This window comes from Pongo pygmaeus, chromosome 10, assembly GCF_028885625.2.
Source record: "Pongo pygmaeus isolate AG05252 chromosome 10, NHGRI_mPonPyg2-v2.0_pri, whole genome shotgun sequence".
NCBI lineage: Eukaryota > Metazoa > Chordata > Mammalia > Primates > Hominidae > Pongo > Pongo pygmaeus.
Window position 1 is genome coordinate 115452626 of NC_072383.2, and position 26802 is coordinate 115479427.

The 26802-nt window shown below is 46.3% G+C and overlaps 1 protein-coding gene and 1 pseudogene across 3 annotated transcripts in view; one reads left to right on the forward strand and one right to left on the reverse strand.

The window, feature by feature from the left end:
* The first annotated feature begins 50 nt into the window (after positions 1 to 50).
* Positions 51 to 26802, forward strand: part of RNFT2 (ring finger protein, transmembrane 2) — a 116023-nt gene continuing 89271 nt past the window's right edge. Inside the window, exons 1-5 of one of the 3 annotated variants that reach the window (XM_063646759.1) lie at positions 51 to 130; positions 2138 to 2314; positions 2829 to 2887; positions 11657 to 12123; positions 15760 to 15836. In XM_063646759.1, the coding sequence (XP_063502829.1) occupies positions 2291 to 2314; positions 2829 to 2887; positions 11657 to 12123; positions 15760 to 15836 (627 nt within the window). In that variant the 5' untranslated portion in view covers positions 51 to 130; positions 2138 to 2290. The remainder of the gene's footprint in view (positions 131 to 2137; positions 2315 to 2828; positions 2888 to 11656; positions 12124 to 15759; positions 15837 to 26802) is intronic. The other 2 variants (XM_063646758.1, XR_010122711.1) reach the window with 2 other exon arrangements.
* Positions 17141 to 17651, reverse strand: LOC129009963 (large ribosomal subunit protein eL21-like; annotated as a pseudogene).

Consider the following 26802-nt stretch of genomic DNA (forward strand, 5'->3'; position numbering starts at 1 on the left):
CCGGCGACGCCGAGAAACCACCCAATAGGAGGCCGGAAGTATCGGAAGTCACATGCTGCCCAGGCTGCGCGAGTGATTGGCTTGGCTGGACCTGAATGATGCGGCTGTGATTGCTGAATTGTCTGGGCAGGTAAAAAGAGAACGCGATTTTTTTCTCTTTTCTCCCAGCATGGTCTGTGTAGTCTCCTGCCCTTGCAGTCCCAGAGCGTTTTGCGCTGTGTGTTGGTTGCAGGGATGAAAAGCGCTCGCGACGTTGTTCCCGAAGTGCACCTGCCGGCTTCCAGTCCAAGTGATGCAGGCGATGCTCCTCTGAGTGCATTTCGATGCAGTCCTGTAACGGGCCCCGGGGGCGCAACTTGAACCATCGCAAGCATCGAAAAGTCTCGGTGCGGTCCTTCAAAGGGACATAGTGGGATGTACGGAGCAGAGGGTTAAAAAGCGTTTCATTCATTCAGATGCATCCCGCGTGCAAAAATTTATTCCAGAATTATGTACGGCCTGCTTCCAACAAAGAATCCGAAGCCTCTTCCAATACAAGCATCCGAAAGTAGAGTTTCGAGCATTCGATTTAGGAGGCGGTGTTAAATGTGTGGATGAGAACTTTGGAATATGAATTTTATTTTCCCCCAAGGATTTGCAATGTGGGATAATGGAGGGAGGGGCGAGAGGATTAAGTTGAAATTGCAAATTCTTGAAAAATATTTATATAATGACCTTTTCTTGATATATGGAGATGCTGCTGCTGACCGGTTTGTTACCTAATTTTTCAAAAGAGAAAGGAGGCTTCACTGGCGGGTCGTTTTTAATCAGTGGCCCTAGTGACACCATTGCTGCCCCCTCAAGAAGCCTGGTCAGGATTAGGAAGTCATTCAACAGCCAATAATCGTGCCCTGAACTAATAGTCAGACACCATCTGACTGATATAGACACCCTATATCCACAATATTGGCTCTGCCTCCAGAGACAAGAAGATATTCACAGAGGCTAAACCTATTCATGGGAAGTAGATGGCCCTTATTACCTTGCTAGGGTGAAAGGTGGGACAGGGAGCAAGGGATCTAGAAAAGGGGAACTGGGAGACCCATAGATGTTTTATTCATTGAGTAAATACTTGTTGAGCACTACTCTGTGCCAAACAGTGTCCTGGATGCTGAGGCAGAGGGGTGAACCAAGTAGACAGGATCCCTACTTTCAGGAATGGCATTTATATTCTAATGGGGGGACAAATCATAAATAAATAAGCAAACATGAACAAATAAGTGCTATGAATAATATAAAACAGGGCAATATTATGGGGAGTCAGGAGAATGAGAAGAGAAGGCCTCTGGGAAGAGGTGACATCTGCCCTGCAGGACCAAGCCCTGCCACATTTAGAGGAGAAAGTATTCCAAGGGGAGGGCACAGCAAGTGCAAAGGCCCTGAGGCAGGGACATGCTGACACATTAGAGGAACAGAAGGGCCACTGTGGGTGGACAGGAGTGGGAAAAGGGAGAATGGGAGGAAATGCAGTTAGAAACATGATGCTACATCAGGAAGAACCCGTAGGCTGTGGACAGAGCTCGGGTTTGATTCTGATTGCACTGGGCAGCCATTGGAGGGTTTAAAGCATATTTTCTGGCTTCCCCAGTCAGGACTCTTAGTTTGACAATAGAATGAAATACAATACATTAAGAGTTTCAAAGAGGGCCGGGCATGGTGGCTTATGCCTGTAATCCCAGCACTTTGGGAGGCCAAGGCAGGTGGATCACTTGAGGTCAGAAGTTTGAGACCAGCCTGTCCAATATGGTGAAACCCCACCTCTACTAAAAGTACAAAAATTAGGTGGGCATGGTGTCGCATGTCTGTAAGCCTGTAATTTCAGCCACTCAGGAGGCTGAGGCAGGAGAATCACTTGAATCCAGGAGGCAGAGGTTGCAGTGAGCCAAGATCACACCACTGCACTCCAGCCTGGATGACAGAGCAAGACTCCATCTTAAAAAAAAAAAAAAAGAGTTTCAAAGGGAGATCACTGAGAGGCTACCTAGAGATACTGAGCAGATGGAATCATCTGCTTATAGCTACCAACAATGTCTTAAGGCTTCTTAGCAGATTCAAGGTATCGCAGGGACTGTTCATCCAAGTGTTCTGTTCCATCCAGGTTTGGAGTCTCTGGCGAGCTCCACTGACTGTGCATCCCTCTGGAGACGAAGAGGAGGGGGAGGCCTGTCCTCTCTGGGATCCAGTGGTCACATCCCCCTGAGGAGTCCCGAATGCCTACCTCCAGTGTCGTCAACATGGAGTTCTGAAGTCCATGTGGCTCTTCACAGTGAATCAGGTGACACGTCTCCAAGAGAATTTGCATCTTTATTACTACTTGATTAAATGTGAGAGCTGGAAGGAAGTTTTGGTTTGACCACTCTACCCCTCCCATGTAACACATGGGGAATCTGAAGCCACAGAGAGGTTACTGATTTGTCTAGGGTCACAGCAAGTTAGCGGCAGCATCAACCCAGAATCCATGTCTCCTGCCAGTCCGCTGCCCACTTCACTTCATCCGGCACCTCTTGGCTGCACAGTTTACTGTGTTATCCTCTCACATGAGGACTTCCTCCACCTCTGAGTCTCATCGTCCTCCTCTGTGAAATGGGGTGATAGCTTTCCTCATGGGATAGAATGTCACACTGAGGATGGAATGGCATGAAAGATTGAAACCCACTTTGGAAAATGCCAGAGGGCACTAGGGGTCTAAGATACGACTAGTGCAGGTTTGCAGTTTACAATTACCTTGGCAATCTGACAGGCAGTGGGAGTGTTGGGAGACTCTGGCTCACCCATGTGTTGGGTTTTAGGTGTTAAGGAAGATGCAGAGACGCCACAGCAGCAACACGGATAACATTCCACCTGAAAGGTAGGCATCCCTGTTTCTGTTCCATCTGAGGGCTCTGGGCTTCGGGTGGTGAGGGGCAACCTGAAACTGGATTGAACAATACCTCCCACTCAGCGTTAGTTGTTAGAGTGACAGTGATGGCCTCATACTAAATATTCAATGCATAATAGCTTGCTCTTTCTTTTATGCTAAATTTCAAAGTCTTGTGTGATAGGTGAGCCACCTGACTCATTGTATCAATGAATGTACCTGTGGAATTTTGATTTATAGAGATGTCTTAGTCCATACAGGCTGCTATCACAAAAATATCATAGAATGGGTGGTTTAAACAACAAATGTTTATCTCTCACAGTGCTGGAGGCTAGGAAGTCCAAGATGAAAGCTCCAGCATATTCAGTGTCTGCGAAAGGCCCACTTTCTGGTTCACTGATGGCCATTCTCTTGCTATGTCCTAACGTGGTGAAGGGAAAGGGATCTGTCTGGGTCTCCTTTTTAAGGGCACTAATCCCATTCGTGAAGAGCCCATCTCATCACTTAATCATTCCCAAAGGCCCACCTTCCAGTACTATCACATTACAGGTTAGTTTTCTTTTTTGAGAGAGGGTCTTGCTCTGTTACCCAGGCTGGAGTGCAGTGGTGATCATGGCTCACTATAGCCTCCAAATCCTAGGCTCAAGCGATCCTCCTGCCTCAGCCTCCCGAGTAGCTGGGACTACAGGCATGTGCCACCATACCTAGCTAATTTTTAAAATTTTTTGGTAGAGACGGGGTCTCACTAAGTTGTCCAGACTGGCCTCAAACTCCTGGGCTCAAGCGATCTTCCTACCTTGACCTCTCAAAGCCCTGGGATTATAGGCGTGAACCACTGTGCCTGGCACGGGTTAGGTTTCAACGTAAGAATCTACACAAACATTGAGATCATAGCTCCGAGAAACAACACGGAGAGGCTAATGATGTTGAAAGATGAGATTTTTATTTCTTCCATTTCTCAAGAGGAGGGAGCATACTGCTGCATGCAGGGCCACCTGGGGAAGCACCAGCATCAGTCAGAGGGCAGAAAGGACCGAGGAAAAAGCATAGGACACAGCCTTTATTGTGTTTTCTGGGGGAAAGAAAGGCAAGGCAGGGGAAATACTTTAGGACTGGCCAGTTTGAATCATGTTGGTGGGCTCTGGGGTACCAAGGTGGTTTCTTTTTTTTTTTTTTTTTTTTTTGAGATAGGATCTCCCTCTGTTGCGCAGGCTAGAATGCAGTGGCACGATCTCGGCTCACTGCAGCCTCGACCTCTCAGGCTCAAGCAATCCTCCTACCTCTCAGCCTTCCAAGTAGCTGGGACTAAAGGCATGCACCACCATGCACGGCTAATTTTTGTATTTGTGGAGACAGAGTTTTGTTATGTTTCCCAGGCTGGTCTCAAAACTCCTGGGCTCAAGCGATCTGCCCACCTTGGCCGCCCAAGCTCCTGCTCGCTGGGATTATAAGCGCGAGCCACCACTCCCGGCCTCAAGGTGCTCTTTAGTTTGGTGTCTGGCCCTAGATGATTTAGGACAGGAGAAATATTGGCTGCGTGTGTAAAACTTAGATAAAGGAAGGGCCATGCCGTGACTCACGCCTGTAATCCCAACACTTTGGGAGACTAAGGTGGGAGGATAACCTGAGTCCAGGAGTTGGAGACCAGCCTAGGTGACATGGGGAGATCCTGTCTCTACAAAAACATTTTAAAACTAGCCAGGTATGGTGGTGCATACCTTTAGTCTCAGCACTTTGGGAAGCCAAGGTGGGAGGGTCGTTTGAGCCCAGAAGTTTGAGATCAGCCTGGGTAAAATAGGGAGACCCTATCTCTACAAAAAAATAAAAACTTAGCCAGCATGGTGGCATACATCTGTGGTCCTAGTTATTCGGGAGGCAGAGGTGGGAGGATTGCTTGAGCCCAGGAGGTGGAGGTTGCAGTGAGCTATGATTGCACCACTGCATTCCAGCCTGGGCAACAGAGTGAGACCCTGTCTCAAAAAAAAAAAACAAACAAACAAAAAACAAACAAAAAAAAAACGTTAAATGAAGCAGTGGTTGGGGTTATGGGCTTATAGCTCTGGATCACAAGGACATGTAAATAACTTTGGCCGTCAGTTTGGCCCTGTGATTAATAGATACCAGGTAGAATCTAAAAAACAAACCAAACAAAAAAACACTTAAAAAACACTCATGAGCTAGAATTTTTTTTTTTCACTTTTTTTTTTTGAGATGGAGTCTTGTTCTGTCACCGAGGCTGGAGTGCAGTAGCACAATCTCAGCTCACTACAACTTCCGCCTCCCGGGTTCAAGCTACTCTCATGCCTCAGCCTCCCAAGTAGTTGGGACCATAGGCATGCGCCACCACGTTTGGCTAATTTTTTTTTATTTTAGTAGAGATGGGGTTTCACCATGTTGGCTAGGCTGGTCTCGAACTCCTGAGCTTGGGCAGTCTGCCCACCTCAGCTTCCCAAAGGGCTGGGATTACAGGCATGAGCCATTGCACCCAGCCTAGAATTTATATCTATTGAAACCCAGGAGGGAACACACCTGGGGGCCTGTTCTCAGGTTGGGACAGCCTCCAGCCCCAGAAGCCCTGTGCTAGCACATATATCCAAGGGGCGGGCAGCCAAGCCTTCCCTTCCTCACATCCCAATCCCCCTGTGACTCTGGGGTTGGCTACAGAATCACAAATGGTATCCCCCAGTCCCAGCACTGGGACTGAGTTTTGTATGGTGCCTGCCTGTTCTGCAGGGAAGAACACGGGGCTCAGCCAAACCCCAGCTCAGCCACTTCTCACCTGTGGTGACTTTGGTACGTGACTTCACCCCTAGGTCTCAGCTTCTCCATCCAAAAATGGCAGGTAACAGAACTCAAGAGTTGCTTATGGGCCAGGCACGGTGGCTTATGCCTGTAATCCCAGCACTTTGGGAGGCTAAGGCAGGCTGATCACCTGAGATCAGGAGTTTGAGACCAGCCTGGCCAACATGGTGAAACCCCATCTCTACTAAAAATACAAAAATTAGCTGGTGTGGTGGCAGATGCCTGTAGTCCCAGCTACCCAGGAGGCTGAGGAAGGAGAACCACTTGAACCCTGGAGGTGGAGGCTGCAATGAGCAGAGATCATGCCACTGCAGTCTAGCCTGGGTGACAGAGTGAGACTCCATCTCAAAAAAAAAAAAAAAAAAAAAAAGAGTTGTTTATGGATGAAGGAGTGAGTGTGAAGATGCAGAAACAGCATCCGGCTTATAATAAGCCTGCCTGTTGGAACCTTTTCCGCCTCTAAAGACAACATTGTCATCTGCTCTCAAGTGAACCATGAGATCTCTTGGGGGCAGAGACCACAGCAGGAAACTCAAACCGTGTATTGAGTACTTATGCTGTGCCAACCACCACATTACCCCAGTGAGAGCACCCATTTTACAAATGCAGAAGCTGAGGCTCAGTGAGGGGAAGGAAATTACCTAAAGTCACACAGCCAGGAAGTAGCAGGGCTGAGATTTGGGCCCCCATCCATGTGTCCCCTAGCACCTGTGCTTTGAGATAGCACATTTTGGCTGCCTACTGTCTGAGCAGAACCACTTCTCCTCCTGGGTTGCCTCAAGCTCTGGCGCTTAAGTGGTTAAGTTGGAAGCACAGCCTCTGTCCCCCTAAGGAATATTCTTTCCCAGTCAGGCTGAAATCTCGGCAATCTTGGCTGGATGCAGCAGAGAGGCCCAGAGAAGGGAGGCCAGCTATAAAAAGCCCCTTGGTGGGTTGAGTCTTCCCTGGTTGTACTGGAGGCCCCTGAGCCCAGTGAACTCAGAGTGCTGGCAAGCTCAAGGGGGACGGGATGGCTTTCTAGGGCCCCTTGGGTGGCCACAGAGAGAGAGTGGCCTCCTCATGGGCCAACATGGGTACCTGCCGGGACTCTTGCTTTCTGAGCTGAGCTCTTTGAAGTGCAGAAAAAGCTCAAGGCCCCTTGAGGATCATAGCCATGGTGTTTGCTGTTGTTGTCATTATTAATATTATCATTATTATTATCCAGAGCCCAGTGGAGGAGGAGCACATATTTCCTGGGCTTTTGGAGCCAGCAGGGATGGGGCTTTGTGAGGGAGGGAATCCAATCATGAGTTTCCTCCATTGCAGCAGACTTTTTTTTTTTTTTTGAGATAGAGTCTCACTGTGTTGCCCAGGCTAGAGTGCAGTGGCATAATCTCAGCTCACTGCAACCTCTGCCTCCCAGGTTCAAGTGATTCTCCTGCCGTAGCCTCCTAAGTAGCTGGGATTACAAGTCTGCACCACCATGCCCGGCTAATTTTTGTATTTTTAGTAGAGAGGGGTTTTTGCCATATTGGCCAGGCTGGTCTCAAACTCCTGGCCTCAAGTGATTCACCCACCTCAGCCCCCCAAAGTGCTGGGATTACAGGTGTGAGCCACCACACCCAGCCTGCTTCGAACTCCTGACTTCAAGTGATCTGCCCACCTCAGCCTCCCAAAGTGCTGGGATTACAGGCATAAGCCACCGCGCCTGGCCTCACCAGGTTTTTAGTAACATAACTGCAGGCCCAGTTCGTGCAGCAAGGGAAACCACTGTGTCCCCCTGCTGTGTGTCACAGGTATTCTGCAAGATGTTAAATGGTTTTTCATGGATAAAAAGAATTCTGTGGTCAAATAAGTTTGAGGAACACTGGGCTTAAGCAAAGTCCATTATTTCACTTGCAGGGCTTCTCAGAGCGTTTAGTATGCCTGTTCACGCATTCTTTCAAACAATTTTTATTGAGCATGTTCCGAGTGCCAGGTGCATTGTGCACGGTGGTAAAGATACAGTGGGGAGCAAGGTTATGGTCTTTGACCTTGTGGAGTGGAGCTCTGTCCAAAGCTATGGTTTGCAGCACTGACCACACATTAGAATTACTGTAGCGGGGGGCAGTGGGGCATGGTGGCTCATGCTTGTAATCCCAGCACTTTGGGAGGCCAAGGCGGGTGGATCACTTGAGCTCAGGAGTTCGAGACCAGCCTGGCCAACATGGTGAAAACCCATCTCTACAGAAAATACAAAAATTAGCCAAGCATAGTGGCGCACACCTGTAATCCCAGCTACTCAGGAGGCTGAGGCACAACAATCACTTGAGCCCGGGAGACAGAGATTGCAGTGAGCCAAGATTGAGCCACTGCACTCTAGCCTGGGTGACAGAGGGAGACCCTGCTCAAAAAAAAACAAGAATCACTGAGGGGACTCTGAGTAACTTCAGACGCTGGGACCCACCCATAAAGATTTTGATTCAATTGGTCTCCAGTGGGGTCGGGACACCTGTCTTTTTCAAAAGTTCCCCCAAGTGATTATAATATATGGCCAGGGTTGAGAGCCACAGGTCTCAAGGGAAAGATGAGGAATAAAATGACAACTGTGATCAATCCTGTGCAGGGGACATGAGGGTGCGGTGAGAACAAGGAGCAGGGGACTGTCATTGTCTGGGAAGGAGTGAAGCCTCAATCCAGGAAAGGAGATTTTAGCTGAAATCTGACAGATGAGCGTGCGTTACCCAGTTGGGATGGGGTACAGGTAGGGGAGACATCTGGTGAAGGTGACAGGCTGTAGTAGAAAGCCCTTGAACGACGAGAAAGGGGCACATGATAAGATTGGAGTTTGGGGCCAAATAATCCAGGGCGCCTGGCAACTTCATCTCTCTGAGCCTCAGTTTCTTTGTCAGTAAGGAACATGATATTTGGGAATGATATTTGTACCTATCTAGAGGGTTCCTCTGAGACCATGGAAAGGAACACAGAATGGGAAGCCCTGGGAGGGCTTTTAGTGGGATCGTGAAATAATCAAATACAGTTGGCCCTCCATATTCATGGGGGAATTGGTTCCAAGACCCCATGGATACGAGAAAATGCAGCTGCTGAAGTCCCTGGTACAAAATGGCTAGGACAGTTAGCCTTTTGTATCTGTAGGTTTTGGTCCACAACCTAAGGTTGGTTGAATCCTTAAATATGGATGCTGGACTGTACGTGTTTTATTATTATTTACTTATTTATTGAGAAAGCATCTCTGTCACCCAGGCTGGAGTGCAGTGGCGTGATCTTAACTCACTGCAACCTCCACCTCCTGGGCTCAAGCCACCCTCCCACCTCAGCCTCCCCACTAGCTGGGACTACAGGTGCGTGCCACCATGCCTGGCTAATTTTTTAATTTTTTGTAGAGACAGGTTCTTGCAATGTTGCCCAGGCTGGTCTTAAACTCCTGGGCTCAAGCGATCTGCCCACCTTGGCCTCCCAAAGTGCTGGGATTATAAGCGTGAGCCACCATGGCTGGTCTTTTATATATTTTAAAACATATTTCCTGGAGCCAATTGCAGTGGCACACGCTTATAATCCCAGCTACTCAGGAGGCTGAGGTGGGAGGATCACTTGAGCCCAGGAGTTTGAGGCTCTAGTGAGCTATGATCACACTACTCCAGCCTGGGCTACTCCCATCTCACTCTGTGGATAATGGTCTCGTATAATAGATGATATGAGATCAAGTGTGAAAACAGTGGAAAATTTCCACCAGAGCCTCCCTCCTGCTGCCATTTTGGACTGAATGACATCTCGCATACATTTATTAAGCACCTACTGTGTGCCTGGGGTTGTGGGGTCCAAAGGATGAATGAAGCCCAGCCCATTTTCAGGAAGCTCATGGTATATCTGGAGTCTCTTAGCGGTCTGTGGAGGTGCCTGCAGGGTGAGAGAAGGAGGGAGTGGCTCTTTGTCCTCCTGCTCCCCAACACATGCACGTCGAGCACATCAGCTCTGCTTGCATCTGTGGTGTGGACTGAGTTTGCAATGTAGTGATTCCACTTGAAAAGAGGTTGAACCCTCGGCCGGGCATGGTGGCTCATGCCTGTAATCCCAGCACTTTGGGAGGCCGAGGCGGGCAGATCACTTGAGGTCAGGAGTTCAATACCAGCCTGGCCAATGTGGTGAAACCCCATCTCTCTAAAAATACAAAAATTAGCCACACATGATGGCAGGTGCCTGTAGTCCCAGCTACTCGGGAGGCTGAGGCAGGAGAATCGCTTGAACCCGGGAGGTGGAGGTTGCAGTGAGCTGAGATGGCGCCACTGCACTCCAGCCTGGGCGACAGAGTGAGGCTCTGTCTCAAAAGAAAAAAAAAGAAAGAAAAGAGGATGAACCCAAGAATAGAAAGATGGTATCCAGAACTTGATGTTCGTAGGAAACTGCACCCAATTCTGGGCTCTACATTCCTGCAGGCCTAACTCCAGGCTCTCTGCTCCGCCAGCAGTGGCTCTGCAAGAGCCACAGAATCCTTTGCCTGATTCCAACTCAAGGGGCCCTTGCTTGGAACTAGGGAAAGCAATTTGGCCCTGCAGGTCTTCCATAGGAACTAGAGATAACAGTTCCCACATATTGAGAACCTATTATTGCAAAACGTATTTTAAATTTAACACCCCCACCCCCAGGAATTCTATTCAGGAATAAAGGCACATTTTTCAGGTGAGAAAACTGAGTGCAGAGGTATAAGGCCCCTAGAACAGGTGGAGCTGGAGTTTGAATGTGGGCCTCCTAGCTAAGTCTTCTTAGCATTACTCTCTGCTGCCCACCCAATGTCAGCTGTGACCAAGGCTGGCCCCTCTGGGGGAACTGGAGGCCATTGAACTTGAAGACTGCAGAGCCAGGGGTCCTTGGGATCCCGAGGTAATTCTAGAATCGTAGAATTCTGTGCTCACTTTTCAACGAAGTGTGCTGGTTACTAAAGTGGGCTCAAGAGAGAGTCGCCCTGGGTTCGAATCTACCCTGCTCCATCCCTTACCAGCTCTGTGACTCTGGACAAGTTATTTTCTCTCTCTGAGCCTCCATTTCTTTATCTGTAAAGTGGGACTATCAGTAGGACTTAATTCCAGGGTTGATGGGAGGATTTAGTAAGTTAATCAATGCAAAACACTCAGAAGACTATCTGACACATAGTAGGTTTCAATAAAAGTTATGACCTATTGTTATTAATATTATTTGTATTAGTTCCTAGGACTGCCGTAACAAAGTACCACACCCTGGGGGGCTTAAACAACAGAAATTTCTTTTAACAAATTCCGGAGGCTGGAAGGCTGAGATCAGAGCATCAGCAGGGTTGGTTCCTTCTGAGGCCTCCCTCCTTGGTTTGTGGATGGCCATCTTCTCCCTGCATCTTTACATGGTCTACTCTGTACCTGTCTGTGTCCTAATCTCTTCCTCTTCCCCCCCCCCCCCCCGCCCCCTTTTGAGACAGTCTCTCTGTCGCCCAGGCTGGAGTGCAGTGGTGAGATCTTGGCTCACTGCAGCCTCAACCTCCTGGGCTCAAGTGATCCTCCCACCTCAGCCTCCTGAGTAGCTGGGACTACAGGCATGTGCCACCATGCCTGGCTAATTTAGCTCTATTTCTTGTAAAGATGGGGTCTCCTATGTTGCCCAGGCTGGTTTTGAACAACTGGGCTCAAGTGATCTTCCCACCTCTGACTCTCAAAGTGCAGAGATTACAGGCATGAGCCACTGCATCAGCCCTAACCTCTTTTTACAGGGACAGCAGTCACACTGGATTGGGACCCACTCCAGTGACTTCATTTTAACTTCATTGCCTCGTACAGAGCCTGTCTTTAAACAGGGTCACATTCTGAGGTCCTGGGAGGAAGGACTTCATGTGAATTTGAGGGGGACACAGCTCATCCTATAACATAATTGATATTATTGGTCCCCATCCTCCTCTGGAGTAAGGTCTTTTCCATCTGCCTGACTTCCTGGGGTTTCTCTCCCCTTGGCACCCAGAAACCGCAGCCAGGCGCTCAGCTCCGAGGCGAGTGTGGATGAAGGTGGCGTCTTTGAGAGTCTGAAGGCAGAGGCGGCCTCCCCACCAGCGCTCTTCTCGGGCCTATCAGGCAGCCTCCCCACCAGCTCGTTCCCCTCCAGCCTGGTGCTGGGCTCCTCGGCTGGCGGCGGGGACGTGTTCATCCAGATGCCCGCGTCCAGGGAGGAAGGAGGGGGCCGGGGCGAGGGGGGCGCCTACCACCACCGCCAGCCCCACCACCACTTCCACCACAGCGGCCACCGCGGGGGCTCCCTGCTGCAGCACGTGGGTGGGGACCACCGGGGGCACTCGGAGGAGGGAGGCGACGAGCAGCCTGGGACGCCCGCCCCCGCCCTGTCCGAGCTGAAGGCTGTGATCTGCTGGCTCCAGAAAGGACTCCCCTTCATCCTGATCCTCCTGGCCAAACTGTGCTTCCAGCATAAGCTCGGTGAGTTCTGCGGGTGTGGGTGTCCTAGCCATGGGCTTCACACGCAGGCTGCCTGCAGCTGGTGGGGTGGGGGCTCCTCCTCTGAAGCCCAGGGAGAGGCCGCAGAGACCAACATGGGCTTCAGGGTGTGGGATTCTGAGTCAGACCTGGGTTCAAAAGGATTTTGAACTAGCTGTGTGACTTCAGGCAAGTCACTTGGCTTCTCTGAGCCTCAGTTTCCTCATCTGTCTAGCGGGGGTTATGATAGAAACTTCCTCACTGGTTGGCTCGTGTAAAGGAGTGCTGTGTAATAACTCAGACTGCTGGAGTCTGCACCCTAGCTCTGTCCCCTCCTAGTTGTGTGATGCTAGGTGCATTATTTAACCTCTCTGTACCTCAGTTTCCTCATCTATAAAGTTGGGGTATGATTTTATATTCTTCATGGGATCACAGTGATGTTAAATTTGAGTTAATATGTGTAAAACACATTATTTTTACTATATGTGTGTGTGTGTGTGTGTGTGTGTGTGTGTGTGTATATATATATATATATTTTTTTTTTTTTTTTTTTTTTTTTCCTTGAGACAGGGTCTTGCTCTTTCAGCCAGGCTGGAAGAGCTGGAAGAGTCTCAGCTCACTGCAACCTTCGCTTACTACAACTTTCACCTCCCAGGTTGGTGATCCTCCCACCTCAGCCTCCTGAGTAGCTGGGACTACAAGCGTGTGCCACCACACCTGGCTAAATTTTAAATTTTTTCATAGAGTCGAAGTCTCACTATATTGCCCAGGCTGGTCTCAAATTCCTGGTCTCAAGCAGTCCTCCCACCTAAGCCTCCCAAAGTGCTGGGATTACAGGTATAACCCACTGTCCTGGCCTACTATATTTGTTATTAACACACATTGAAATATTTAACATAGAGCCTGGCACACAGCAAGTGATGAATAAATACTACCTATTGTTATTTTTAAGAAATAAGATAATGATTCATAAAGTGCTCAGCCTCCTATCTGACACATACTCAACAGCCAATAATTGGCCTCTAGTATACTGTTTTTTGTTTGTTTGTTTTGACATGGAGTTTTACTCTTGTTGCCCACGCTGGAGTGCAATGGCGTGACCTCTGCTCACTGCAACCTCCACCTCCCGGGTTCAAGCAATTCTCCTGCCTCAGCCTCCCGAGTGACTGGGATTACAGGCAACCGCCACCACGCCCAGCTAATTTTTGTATTTTTTAGTAGAGATGGGGTTTCACCATGTTGGCCAGGTCTCAAACTCCTGACCTCAGGTGTTCCATCCGCCTCAGCCTCCCAAAGTGCTGGGATTACAGGCGTGAGCTACCGTGCCTGGCTTAGTATACTGTTATTGTTATTATTAATCTTACTTACTGTTTTTTTGTTTGTTTGTTTTTGTTTTTGAGATGGAGTCTCACTCTGTCACCAGGCTGGAGTTCAGTGGCGTGATCTCAGCTCACTGCAAACCTCTACCCTCCGAGTTCAAGCGATTCTCAGCCCTAATCTCAAGTGATCCACCTGCCTTGGCCTCCCAAAGTGCTGGGATTACAGGTGTGAGCCACCACACCCGGCTTACTTATTAGATCATGGTGTTGCTGTGCCCTGGCGGGCTTATAGGCTGTTGTTTTAGTACTGCAGTAGGAATGATGGTAAGAATTATCTTGTGGCCTACTATTTTCCGTGAGAAAATATCGGTCAGGTGTGGTGGCTCATACCTATAATCCCAAAATTTTGCGAGGCCGAGGCAGGAGGATTGCTTGAGGCTGGGGGTTCGAGACCAACCTGGGAAACATAGTGAGACCCTATCTCTACTGAAAAAAAAAGAGAGAGAGAGAGAAAGCCTCGAGAGGAGATGAGACCATTCTTTACTTCTTATTTTCTTCTTTCTGGTGAGCGCCAGCTTGCTCAGATTCCTCCACCTTCCTTGCTGGGGTGCTGCCCTATCAGCCCCACCCTTTCTATTCCTAGAAGTGAAGGCTGGCGTCTTCCCCATTATCCTGAATTCTGGCATCACAGCTAATTTTTGTTTTGTGAGTATGGTCATTTTATTTTTCACTTGGCAGGTTTTTTTTTTGTTTTGTTTTTCAATCAAAGAGAAGAGTACCAAAAAGTATTACGGGGCTACTCATTCTTGTTTTATGTGCTTATAGTGAAGAAATACAGCTTCTACAAAGTAGATCTGGAAAAATAGCTGGAGTGCACATACCTATTAAAAGAGTAAGTGAGACCAGGCACAGTGGCTCACGCCTGTAATCCTGGCACTTTGGGAGACCGAAGTGGGCGGATCACTTAAGGTCAGGAATTCGAGACCAGCCTGGCCAACATGGTGAAACCCCATCTCTACTAATAATTCAAAAATTAGCGAGGTGTGGTGGCACATACCTGTAGTCCCAGCTACTCGGGAGGCTGAGGCACAAGAATCACTTAAACCCAGGAGGTGGAGGTTGCAGTGAGCTGAGATCGCACCACTGCACTTCAGCCTGGGCAACAGAGTAAGACAGTGTCTCAATAAATAAATAAATAAATAAATAAATAAATAAATAAATAAATAGTAAGTGCATTAGGTGAAAGAGGAATCCTGTCTACAAATAACAAAAAGCAGGACTCAAAAATCATTATTCGGGGAGAATTCCAAGATTGTAGCTTGGCAAACAGTGGCAATGAAATGACTGGTGGAAGAAAATTCAATTCCGTTCTGCCATCTGCCTGGGTCATGTTTGTCTGTTAGCTGGGATTTTTTTTTCTCATTGAACATTAAACTTGAACTCCTTATGGCGTTGTAAGTTTTTTCTTTTTCTTTTTCTTTTTTCTTTCTTTTTTTTTTTTGAGACAGAGTCTTGCTCTGTTGCCCAGGCTGGAGTGCAGTGGTATGATCTCGACTCACTGCAGTCTCCCCATCCTGGGTTCAAGCAATTCTTGTGCCTCAGCCTCCTGGGTAGCTGCGACTACAGGCACATGCCACCATGTGTGGCTAATTTTTGTATTTTTACTACAGATGTGATTTCACCATGTTGGCCAGGCTGGTCTCAAACTCCTGGCCTCAAGTGATCTGCCCACCTCAGCCTCCCAAAGTGCTGGGATTACAAGTGTGAGCCACTGCACCCAGCGGTGAGTTTTTTCAATGTATGCTTTTATCACAAATTCTATCTGATTCTATCAATCAGATTCTTTTTAAAAGTAGAAATAATAAGAGGCATCATTTACTAACTGCTAGGGATTATGATCTAGAAGCTTTATCCCTCTATGAGGTGTAAGTAATGTTATTGTTCTGTCCATTTTACAGATAAGGAAACTGGGGCTTAGAGAGGTGCAGTGACTTGCCCAAGCTCAAACAGAGAAGACGTGGCAGAGCTGGGAACTCAACCCAGCCCTTACCAGACTGCATAGCCCATCCCCTGATCTGGTGCTATAAAGTATTCCCACAGGGACCTAAATCCTGTCCCTAAGTCAGAATGGCTCAGAGTTCCCAGAGATTTAGATGGCAGCCCAAATCCCCCAGAAGTGGTTTTTTTTTTTTAAATTTTTCTCTCTCTTCTGTCAACTCTGAGGGGACCAGGGATGTGTCTTTTCCCCCATGTTGCTCAGCACCTGGGCTAGGCCTGATGAGTCTAAGTGGGTGACATCAGGCCCTTCTCTGTCCCACAGGCATTGCTGTGTGCATCGGGATGGCCAGCACCTTCGCCTATGCCAACTCCACGCTCCGAGAACAGGTCTCTCTGAAGGTGAGTCACTTTCCGACCTAGTCTCCTGTGGCTGCTGCAACAAATAGCCACAAGCCAGGCGCATCTTCCCCCCAAGTCTCCAGAGTTCATTGTATCGTTCTTATGCCTTTGTGTCCTCGTAACTTAGCCCCCACATATCAGTGAGAACATACAATGTTTGATTTTCCATTCCTGAGTTACATCACTTAGAATAATAGTTTCCAGTCTCATCCAGGTCACTGCAAATGCTGTTAATCCATTCCTTTTTATGGCTGTGTAGTATTCCACCATATATATACCACAGTTTCTTTATACACCGGTTGATTGGTGGGCATTTGAGTTGGTTCCACAATTTTGCAGTCGTGAATTGTGCTGCTATAAACTTGCTTGTGCAAGTATCTTTTTTGAATAATGACTTCTTTTCCTCTGGGTAGATACCCAGTACCAGGATTGCTGGATCAAATGGTAGTTCTACTTTTAGTTCTTTAAAGAATCTCCACACTGTTTTCCATAGTGGTTGTCCTAGTTTACATTCCCACCAGCAGTGTAGATGTGTTCCCTGTCCACCGCATTCACATTAGCATCTATTGTTTTTTGATTTTTTGATTATGGCCATTCTTGCAGGAGTGAGGTGGTATCACATTGTGGTTTTGATTTGCATTTCTCTGATCATTAGCAATGTAAGCATTTTTTCATGTTTGTTGGCCATTTGTATTCTTCTTTTGAAAATTGCCTATTCGTGTCCTTAGCCCACTTTTTGATAGGATTGTTTGTTTTTTTCTTACTGATTTGTTTGAGTTGGTTGTAGATTCTGGATATTAGTCCTTTGTCAGATGTACAGATTGTGAAGATTTTCTCCCACTCTGTGGGTTGTCTGTTTACTCTGCTGACTGTTCCTTTTGCCGTGCAAAAGCTCTTTAGTTTAATTAGGTCCCACCTGTTTATCTTTGTTTTTATTGCATTTCCTTTTGGGTTCTTGGTCATGAAATCCTTGCCTAAGCCAATGTCTAGAAGGGTTTTTCCAGTGTTATCTTCTAAAATTTTTATAGTTTCAGGTCCTAGGTTTAAATCCTTAACCCATCTTGAGTTGATTTTTGTATAAGGTGAGAGATGAAGATTCAGTTTCATTCTCCTAATGTGGCTAGCCAATTATCCCAGCACCATTTGTTGAAAAGGGTGTCCTTTCCACACTTTATGTTTTTGTTATGTTCAGTTAGCTGTAAGTATTTTGGTTTATTTCTGGGTTCTCTATTCTGTTCCATTGGTCTATGTCCCTATTTTTTTTTTAATAGCCCAGAGTTCTTTTATTTTTTTTTTAACACCTATTATGCCATGAATTCACACGGAATAGGTTCCAGCAGCTCAGGCTCCTTCCCATTGGTTCTCACAAAGTGTGCTTCTCTGGGTGGAGCAGGCTGGCCCTTTAGTTGAACCCAGGTACCTTTCTCTTTGGCTTCTTTCTTTTTCTGATCATTTTCCTTCATGCGTTTCAGGAAGCTATCTCAGCTCTTAGAGGGCTTAATGTGCTCAATATGCACATTCATTCTCTTGGCAAGAATCTTGCCCTTAACTTGTTTGTTTACAACAATGTCAACAGCATGCTGGGGAACATTGTAGACTCTTCCAGTTTTGCCATGGTAATGCTTGTGGGGCATTCCTTTTTGAACAGTACCCATTCCCTTGATGTCTACAATATCACCTTTCTTATAGATTCACATATACGTGGCCAAAGGAACAACTCCATGTTTTCTAAAAGGCCTAGAGAACATATATCGGGTGCCTCTCCTCTTTCCCTTTGTGTTCGTCATTTTGGTGAATTACTGGAAGATGGCGGTTCCGGCCGAAAGGAAAAGATATGTCCCTATTTTTGTACCAGTACCACGCTGTTTTGGTGACTATGGCCTTATAGTATAGGTTGAAATCAGGTAGTGTGATGCCTCCAGATTTTTCTTTCCACTTAGTCTTGCTTCAGTTATGTGGGCTCTTTTTTGGTTCCATATGAATTTTAGAATTGTTTTTTTTTCTAGTTCTGTGAAGAATGATGGTGGTATTTTGATGGGAATTGCATTGAATTTGTAGATTGCTTTTGGCAGTATGGTCTTTTTCACAATATTGATTCTACCCATCCATGAGCATGGGATGTGTTTCCATTTGTTCGTGTCATCTATGATTTCTTTCAGCAATGTTTTGTAGTTGTCCTTGTAGAGGTTTTTTGACTCCTTGGTTAGGTATATTCCTAAGTTTTGTTGTTGTTGTTGTTGTTGTTTTTGCAGCTATTGTAAAAGGGGTTGAGTTCTTGATTTGATTCTCCACTTGGTCACTGTTGGTGTATAAAAGAGCTACTGATTTGTGTACATTAATCTTGTATCTGGAAAGTTTGTTTTATGTTGGCTGTGGGTTTATCATAGATGGCTTTTATTACACTAAGGTATGTCCCTTGTATGCCATTTTGCTGAAAGTTTTGATCATAATCATGCTGGATTTTGTCGAATGCTTTTTCTGCATCTGTTGAAATGATCATGTGATTTTTGTTTTTAATTCTGTTTATGTGGTGTATCACATTTATTGACTTGCGCATGTTAAACCATCCCTACATCCCTCGTATGAAACCCACTTGATCATGGTGGATTATCTTTTTGGTAATTTATTGGATTCGGTTAGCAAGTATTTTGTTAAGGATTTTAGCATCTATGTTCATCAAGGATATCCATCTGTAGTTTTCTTTTTTGGTTATGTCCTTTCCTGATTTTGGTATTAGGGTGATGCTGGCTTCATAGAATGAATTAGGGAGGGTTCCTTCTTTCTCTATCTTGTGGAATAATGTTAAAAAGATTGGTACCAATTCTTTGAATGTCTGGTAGAATTCTGCTGTGAATCTGTCTGGTCCTGAACTTTTTTTTGTTGGTAATTTTTTAATTACCATTTCAATCTCGCTGCTTGTTATTGGTCTGTTTAGGGTATCTAATTCTTCCTGATTTAAGCTAGAAGGGTTGTATTTTTCCAGGAATTTATCCATCTCTTCTAGGTTTTCTAGTTTGTGTGCATAAAAGTATTCATAGTAGCCTTGATTGACCTTTTATATTTCAGTGGTGTCACTTGAAATATCTCCTGTTTCGTTTCTTAGTGAGGTCATTGGATTTTCTCTCTTCTTTTCTTGGTTAATCTTGCCAAAGGTCTGTCAGTTTTATTTATCTTTTCAAAGAATCAACTTCTTGTTTCATTTATCTTTTGAATTTTTTTTGTTTCAATTTCATTTAGTTCTGCTCTGATCTTGGTTATTTCCTTTCTTCTGCTGCGTTTGGATTTGGTTTCTTCTTGTTTCTCTAGTTCCTTGAGGTGTGACCTTAGAGTGTCAGTTTGTGCTCTTTCAGTCTTTTTGATGTAGGCATTTAGGGCTATGAACTTTCCTCTTAGCACCACCTTTGCTGTATCCCAGAGGTTTTGATAGGTCATGTCATTATTGTCATTCAGTTTGAAGAATTTTTAAATTTCCATCTTGATTTCATTTTTGACCCAATGCTCATTCAGGAGAAGGTTATTTAATTTCCATGTGTTTGCATGGTTTTGAAGGTTCCTTTGGGAGTTGATTTCCAGTTTTATTCCACCGTGGTCTGAGAGAATACTTGATATAATTTCAATTTTCTTAAATTTATTGAGGCTCGTTTTGTAGCCTATCATATAATCTATCTTGGAGAAAGTTCCATGCGCTGTTGAATAGAATGTGTATTCTGCGGTTGTCAGATGAAATGTTCTGTATATATCTGTTAAATCCATTTGTTCCAAGGTATAGTTTAAATCCATTGTTTCTTCGTTGACTTTCTGTCTTGATGACCTGTCTAGTGCTGCCAGTGGAATACTGAAGTCCCCCACTATTACTATGTTGCTGTCAATCTCATTTCTTAGGTCTGTTAGTAATTGTTTTATAAATGTGGGATCTCCAGTGTTAGGTGCTTATATATTTAGAATTGTGATATTTTCCTGTTGGACAAGGCCTTTTACCATTATATAATGTCCCTCTTTGTCTCTTTTAACCACTGTTGCTTTAAAGTTTGTTTTGTCTGATATAAGAATAGCTACCCCTGCTTGCTTTTGGTGCCCATTTGCATGAAATGCCTTTTTCCACCCCTTTAAGTTTATGTGAGTCCTTATGTGTTAGGTGAGTCGCCTGAAGGCAGCAGATAGTTGGTTGGTGAGTTCTTATCTATTCTGTGATTCTGTGTCTTTTAAGTGGAGCATTTAGGCCACTTACATTCAATGTTAGTATTGAAATGTGAGGTACCATTGCATTCATCATGCTGTTTGTTGCGTGTGTACTTTGGTTTTTTTCATTTTTTGTTTTTGCTTTTTAACTTGTATTTTTGTTTTATGGTCCTGTGTGATTTATGCTTTAAAGAGGTTCTGTTTTGATGTGTTTCCAGGATTTGTTTCAAGATTTAGAGCTCCTTTTAGCAGTTCTTGTAGTGGTAACTTGGTAATGGCAAATTCTTGGTAATGGTGAATTCTCTTAGCATTTGTTTGTCTGAAAAATACTGTATCTTTCCTTCATATATGATTGTTAGTTTCACTGGATACAAAATTCTTGGCTAATCATTGTTTTGTTTAAGGAGGCTGAAGATAGGGCCCCAATTCCTTCTAGCTTGTAGGGTTTCTGCTGAGAAATCTGCGGTTAATCTGATAGGTTTTCCTTTATAGGTTAGCTGTTGCTTCTGTCTCACAGCTGTTAAAATTCTTTCCTTCGTTTTAACTTTGGATAACCTGATGACAATGTGCCTAGGCAAAGACCTTTTTGTGATGAATTTCCCGGGTGTTCTTTGTGCTTCTTGTATTTGGATGTCTAGGTCTCTAGCAAGGCCGGGAAAGTTTTCCTAGATTATTCCCCCAAATATGTTTTCTGAGCTTTCAGAATTCTCTTCTTCAGAAACACTGATTATTCTTAGGTTTAGTCATTTAACATAATCCCAGACTTCTTGGAGGCTTTGTTCATATTTTCTTATTCCTTTTTCTTTGTCTTTGTTGGATTGGGTTAATTCAAAGACCTTGTCTTCGAGCTCTGAATTTCTTTCTTCTACTTGTTCAATTCTATTGCCGAGACTTTCCAGAGCATTTCGCATTTCTAAAAGTGTGTCCAAAGTTTCCTGAATTTTTAATTGTTTTTTCTTTAAGCTATCTATTTCCTTGAATAGTTCTCCCTTCACTTCTTGTATCATATTTTGGATTTTGTTGCACTGGGCTTTGCCTTTCTCTGTTCCCTCCCGGATTAGCTTAATAACTAACTTTCTGAATTCTTTTTCAGGTAAATCAGGGATTTCTTTTTGGTTTAGATCCATTGCTGGTGAACTAGTGTGATTTCTGGGGAGTGTTGAAGAGCCTTGTTTTGTCATATTACCAGGGTTGGTTTTCTGGTTCCTTCTCATTTGGGTAGGCTCTGTCAGACGGAAGGTCTAGGGCTGAAGGCTGTTGTTCAGATTCTTTTGTCCCAGGGGGTTTTCCCTCGTTGTAATACTCTCCCCATTTTCCTATGGATGTGGTTTCCTGTGAGCCAAACTGCAGTGATTGTTGTCTGTCTTCTGGGTCTAGCCACCCAGCGAGTCTACCTGGCTCCAGGCTGGTACCGGGGGTTGTCTGCACAGAGTCCTATGATGTGAACTGTCTATGGGTCTCTCAGCCGTGGACATCAGTGCCTGTTGCCGTGGAGGTGGTGGAGGGTATAATGGACTCCGTGAGGGTTCTTAGCTTTGGTGGTTTAATGCGCTATTTTTGTGCTGGTTGGCCTCCTGCCAGGAGGTGGCGCTTTCCAGAGAGCATCAGCTGTGGTAGCGTGGAGAGGAACCCGTGGAGCTCTAGAACTCTCGAGTTTCTATGGCCTTTGTCTTCCGCTACCAGGGTGGGTGGGAGGGAAGGACCATCAGGTGGAGGTGAGGCTAGGTGTGTCTGACCTCTCACTCTCCTTGGGCGGGTCTTGCAATGGGTTAAGTAGGTGACATTCCCAGGTCACTGGTGTTGTGTACCAAGGAGGATTATGGCTGCTTCTGCTGAGTCATGCAGGTTGTCAGGGAAGTGGGGGAAAGCTGGCAGTCACAGGCTTCACTCAGCTCCCATGCAAAACGAAGGGCCAGTCTCACTCCCAGCATGCCCACCACAACAGCCCCCAGACCGTTTCCAGGTGGAGAGCGATAGGGGCTTGAAAACCTGCCCCAGGCTATCCGCCTCCCAGCTGCCAAAGAAGAGGGTGTAGTTCTTGCCCACGCTGTGGAGTCTGCACACTGGATTTGCACCCTCCCCTGAGTTCTGGCCAGGAGGCTTCTTACCCGGTTCAAATTGTTAGAGTTCAGCTAGAGATTTGCTTCTCCCTGTGGAGTTTTAGCCCCTGCTCCTACCCATTGGATCTCCGTGGTGCCAGACAGGAATGGGCCGCTGGGGGACCTAGTGAGCTCCCAGGGCCTTGCTGCTGCTTCCTCTACCCCTGTATTTTGCTCGGCTTTCCAAATTGACTCAGCGCCAGATAAAGTTGGAAACTTCTGCAAACAGACCTTCAGCTTCCCCCGTGAGGGTGAGTGTTCGGGAGAGGAGGGTCTCCCTTTCCCACTTTCGCAGTTGGGACATTCACAGTTTTGGGGGGCTCTCCTGGGTCCTGCAGGAGCAGTCCATTTCCTTCAGAGAGTCTGTGGGTCCTCTCGGGATTGCTGGTTTGTCCTTGCAGTCAATCTGGTGCTAAAATTCACAATGCGAGCTGCCGCCCGCTGCTCTCTCTGGAGCTGCAGTCTAGTCCTGCCTCCCATCCGCCATGATCTCACCAAAACATCTTCTTTTATTTCATAATTTTTAGAGACAGAGTCTTGCTCTGTCGTCCAGGCTGCAGTGCAGTGGCATGACCATAGCTCATTGCAGCCTCCAACTCCCGGGTTCAAGCAATCCTCTGACCTCAGCCTCCTAGGGAAACCATTCTTCTGTCTACCACCCCTGGGTAGATCCCTGACTGTTCCTTCTTTCTCCCCTCCAACAGCAGCATCTCCTCCACGTACACCTGGCCCAGTCCCTTTATGCCGCAGACATTCAACTCATTAGCTCACTTTCATTTTTTGTTTTTTTCTTTTTGAGACGGAATCTTGCTCTGTTGCCCAGGCTGGAGTACAGTGGCATGATCTTGGCGCACTGTAACCTCTGCCTCCCAAGTTCAAGCAATTCCCCTGCCTCAGTCTCCCCAGTAGCTGGGACTACAGACACACACCCCCATGCCCAGCTAATTTTGTATTTTTAGTAGAGACGGGGTTTCGCCATGTTGGCCAGGCTGGTCTCAAACTCCTGACCTCCGGTAATCCGCACACCTTGGCCTCCAAAAGTGCTGGGTTTACAGGCGTGAGCCACCGCGCCCGGCCCCATTAGGTTACTTTCATTCCACTTTCATGCTTATGGCCATCCCTCTTATGCTGCTGGGTGGACATAGAGCTTCACCGCCATCCTCCTGCATGTCCTCTGTGTCTGCTGAGCACTAACTGTGTGCCTGGCACAGTACTGAGCCCATTGCTCATCTCAGCAGGTTCATCCCAGTAACCTGGGAGGGAAACAAAATCATTCTTCTGTCATTTTCCCACTGAGGAAAGAGTGGCTCAGAGACACTAAGTTCCTTACCTGAGGTCACACAGCCAGTGCAAGTGATGGCATCATGATTTGCACCCAGGTAGTTGAGCCCGTGCTCATTCCAGGTTCAAATCCCTGCTCCTCCACCCACCTGCAGACCCTCAATTAGGTTACCTTGGTGATCTCAGCCTCAGGTGCCGCCTCTGGAAAAGAGCCTGTTGGCACCAATTCACAAACCCATTGAAAGGATTGAATGAAATAGTGCATCCAGGCCAGTCGCGGTGGCTCATGCCTGTAATCCCAACTACTCGGGAGGCTGAGGCATGAGAATCATTTGAATCTGGGAGGCAGAGGTTGCAGTGAGCCAAGATCACACCACCACCCTCCAACCCGGGTGACAGAGTGAGACTGTCTCAAAAAAAAAAACAGAAAAAAAGAAAAGAGCCAGGCACAGTGGCTCATGCCTGTAATCCCAGCATTTTGGGAGGCCAAGGCAGGTGGATCACTTGAGGTCAGGAGTTCGAGACCAGCCTGAACAACATGGTGAAACCCCATCTCTACTAAAAAGATACAAAATTAGCCGGCCATGGTGGCTCACACCTGTAATCCCAGCTACTTGGGAGGCTGAGGCAGGAGAATTGCTTGAACCTGGGAGGTGGAGGTTGAAGTGAGCCAAGATTGCATCATTGCACACCAGCCTGGATTGACATGGTTTGATGGTTTGAGATGGTTTCACTCCATCTCAAAAAAAAAAAAAAAGAAAGAAAGAAATAGTGCATACAAGGTGTTTAACACAAGTACTGGGTATGGTGGCCTATGCCTGTAATCCCAGCAACTCAGGAGGCTGAGGCGGGAGGATCCCTTGAATCCAGGAGTTTGAGACCAGTCTGGGCAACATAGCAAGACCCCTTTCTTCTCTACCTAATTTTTTTTTTTTTTTTTTTTTTTTTTTTTTTTTTTTTGAGATGAAGTCTCACTCTGTCACCCAGGCTGGAGTGCAGTGGTGCAATCTCGGCTCACTGCAACCTCTGCCTCCCATGTAGCAAGATTACAGGTGTGCACCACCAAGATTACCAAGTGATTCTCCTGCCTCAGCCTCCTGAGTAGCTGAGATTACAGGTGCATGCCACCATGCCCGGCTAATTTTTATATTTTTAGTAGAGATGGGGTTTCACCACATTGGCCAGGCTGGTCTTGAACACTTGACCTCAGGTGATCCGACCACCTCAGCCTCCCAAAGTGCTGGGATTACAGGCGTGAGCCACCACACCTGGCTTGCAAAACATTTTTTTAAAAAGTTAGCCAGGTGTGGGGGCATGTGCCTGTCATCCTAACTACTCAGGAGGCTGAAGCAGGAGGATTACTTGATCCCAGGAGTTTGAGGCTGCAGTGAGCTATGATTGCACCACTGCACTCTAGCCTGGGCAGCAGAGCAAGACCTTCTCTGTTTAAGAAAACATAAAAAGAAGGTGATGTTTAGCACGGTGCCTGGCATATAGGAAACATTTAATTGAGCTAATTTTCAAAAGTCTGTGCCTTCAGAAAAAAAAAAAACTCATCAAAAAGTGGCCTAAGGATGTTAATAGGCAATTCTCAGAAGAAGATGTACAAATAGCCAACAAACTTTTGAAAAAATGCTCATCATCACTAATGATCAGGGAAATACAAATCAAAACCACAATGCAATACCACCTTACTCCAGCGAGAATGGCCATTATCAAAAAATCAAAAAATAATAGATGTCGGCATGGATGCAGGAACACTTCTACACTGCTGGTGGGAATGTAAACTAGTACAACCACTATGGAAAACAGTGTGGAGATTCCGTAAAGAGCTAAAAGTAGAACTAGGCTGGGCACGGTGGCTCACGCCTGTAATTCCAGCACTTTGGGAGGCTGAGGCGGGTGGATCACAAGGTCAGGAGATGGAGACCATCCTGTCTAACATGGTGAAACCCCATCTCTGTTAAAAAAAAAAAAAAAAAAAAAAAAAATTAGCTGGGCGTAGTGGCAGGTGCCTATAGTCCCAGCTACTCAAGAGGCTGAGGCAGGAGAATGGCGTGAACCTGGGAGTTGGAGCTTGCAGTGAGCCGAGATCGCACCACTGCACTCCAGCCTGGGCGACAGAGCAAGGCTCCATCTCAAAAAAAAAAAAAAGAAAAGAAAAAAAAAAAGAAGTAAAAGTAGAACTACCATTTGATCCAGCAATCCTACTACTAGGCATCTACCCAGAGGAAAAGAAGTCACTATATGAAAAAAATACTTGCGCACTCATGTTTATAGCAGCACAATTCACAATTCCAAAAATGTAGAACCAGCCCAAATGCCCATCAGCCAACCGGTGGGTAAAGAAACTGGTATATGTATATGATGGAATTCGCAGCAACCTGGATGGGATTGGAGACTATTATTCTAAGTAAAGTAACTCAGGAATGAAAAGCTAAACCTTTTGTATGTTCTCACTCATAAGTGGTAGCTAAGCTATGAGGATGCAAAGGCATAAGAATGATATAGTGGACTTTGAGGACTCTAGGGGAAAGAGTGGGAAGGGGGTGAGGGATTAAAGACTACAAATTGGGTTCACTGTATACTGCCCAGGTGATGGGTGCATGAAAATCTCACAAATCACCACAAAAGAACTTATTCAGGTAATACCACCTGTTCACCAAAAACCTATGGAAATAATTTTTTTTTTTAAAAGTCTGTGCTTTCTCCTGCACAGGTGATCCCATAATAATCACCAGCTTCACTGACCCTTCTAGAGCATCATCTGCTTTCTCAAAAGCACTTGGGCCTCCATGCAGCATGGAGGACAACCCAGTCTCCATTTGCACATGAGCACATTGAGGTTCGGAGTTGGGGACAGAGTCAGAGGTCCTTCCTGACCCTTAGTCTCATCTTCTTTATGCAAACTCCTTTCTGCTGTTGTTAAAACAGTAGGAGGGGGCAAGGACAGTGGCTCACGCCTATAATCCCAGCACTTTGGGAGGCTGAGACAGGTAGATCACTTGAGTTCGGGAGTTCGAGACCAGCCTGGCCAACATGGTGAAACCCCGTCTCTACTAAAAATACAAAAATTAGCTGGGCATGGTGGTGGGCGCCTGTAATCCCAGCCACTTGGGAGGCTGAGGCAGGAGAACCACTTGAACCCAGGAGGCAGAGGTTGCAATGAGCCGAGATTGCGCCATTGCACTCCAGCCTGGGCAACAAGAGCGAAACTCCGTCTCAAACAAACAAAACAGCTGGAGGCAGCTTTGGGGGCTAGGGCTGTCTCAAATGCAGTAACATCCAAATGGCACCTTGACTTAAATTTTAGGAGCTGAGAGGATCTCTGTATCCATGGACGGGACTCCAGGGGTCCTTGATCCTCATGAAGACACAGGTGACACTTTGCCTGTATGTGCATATCT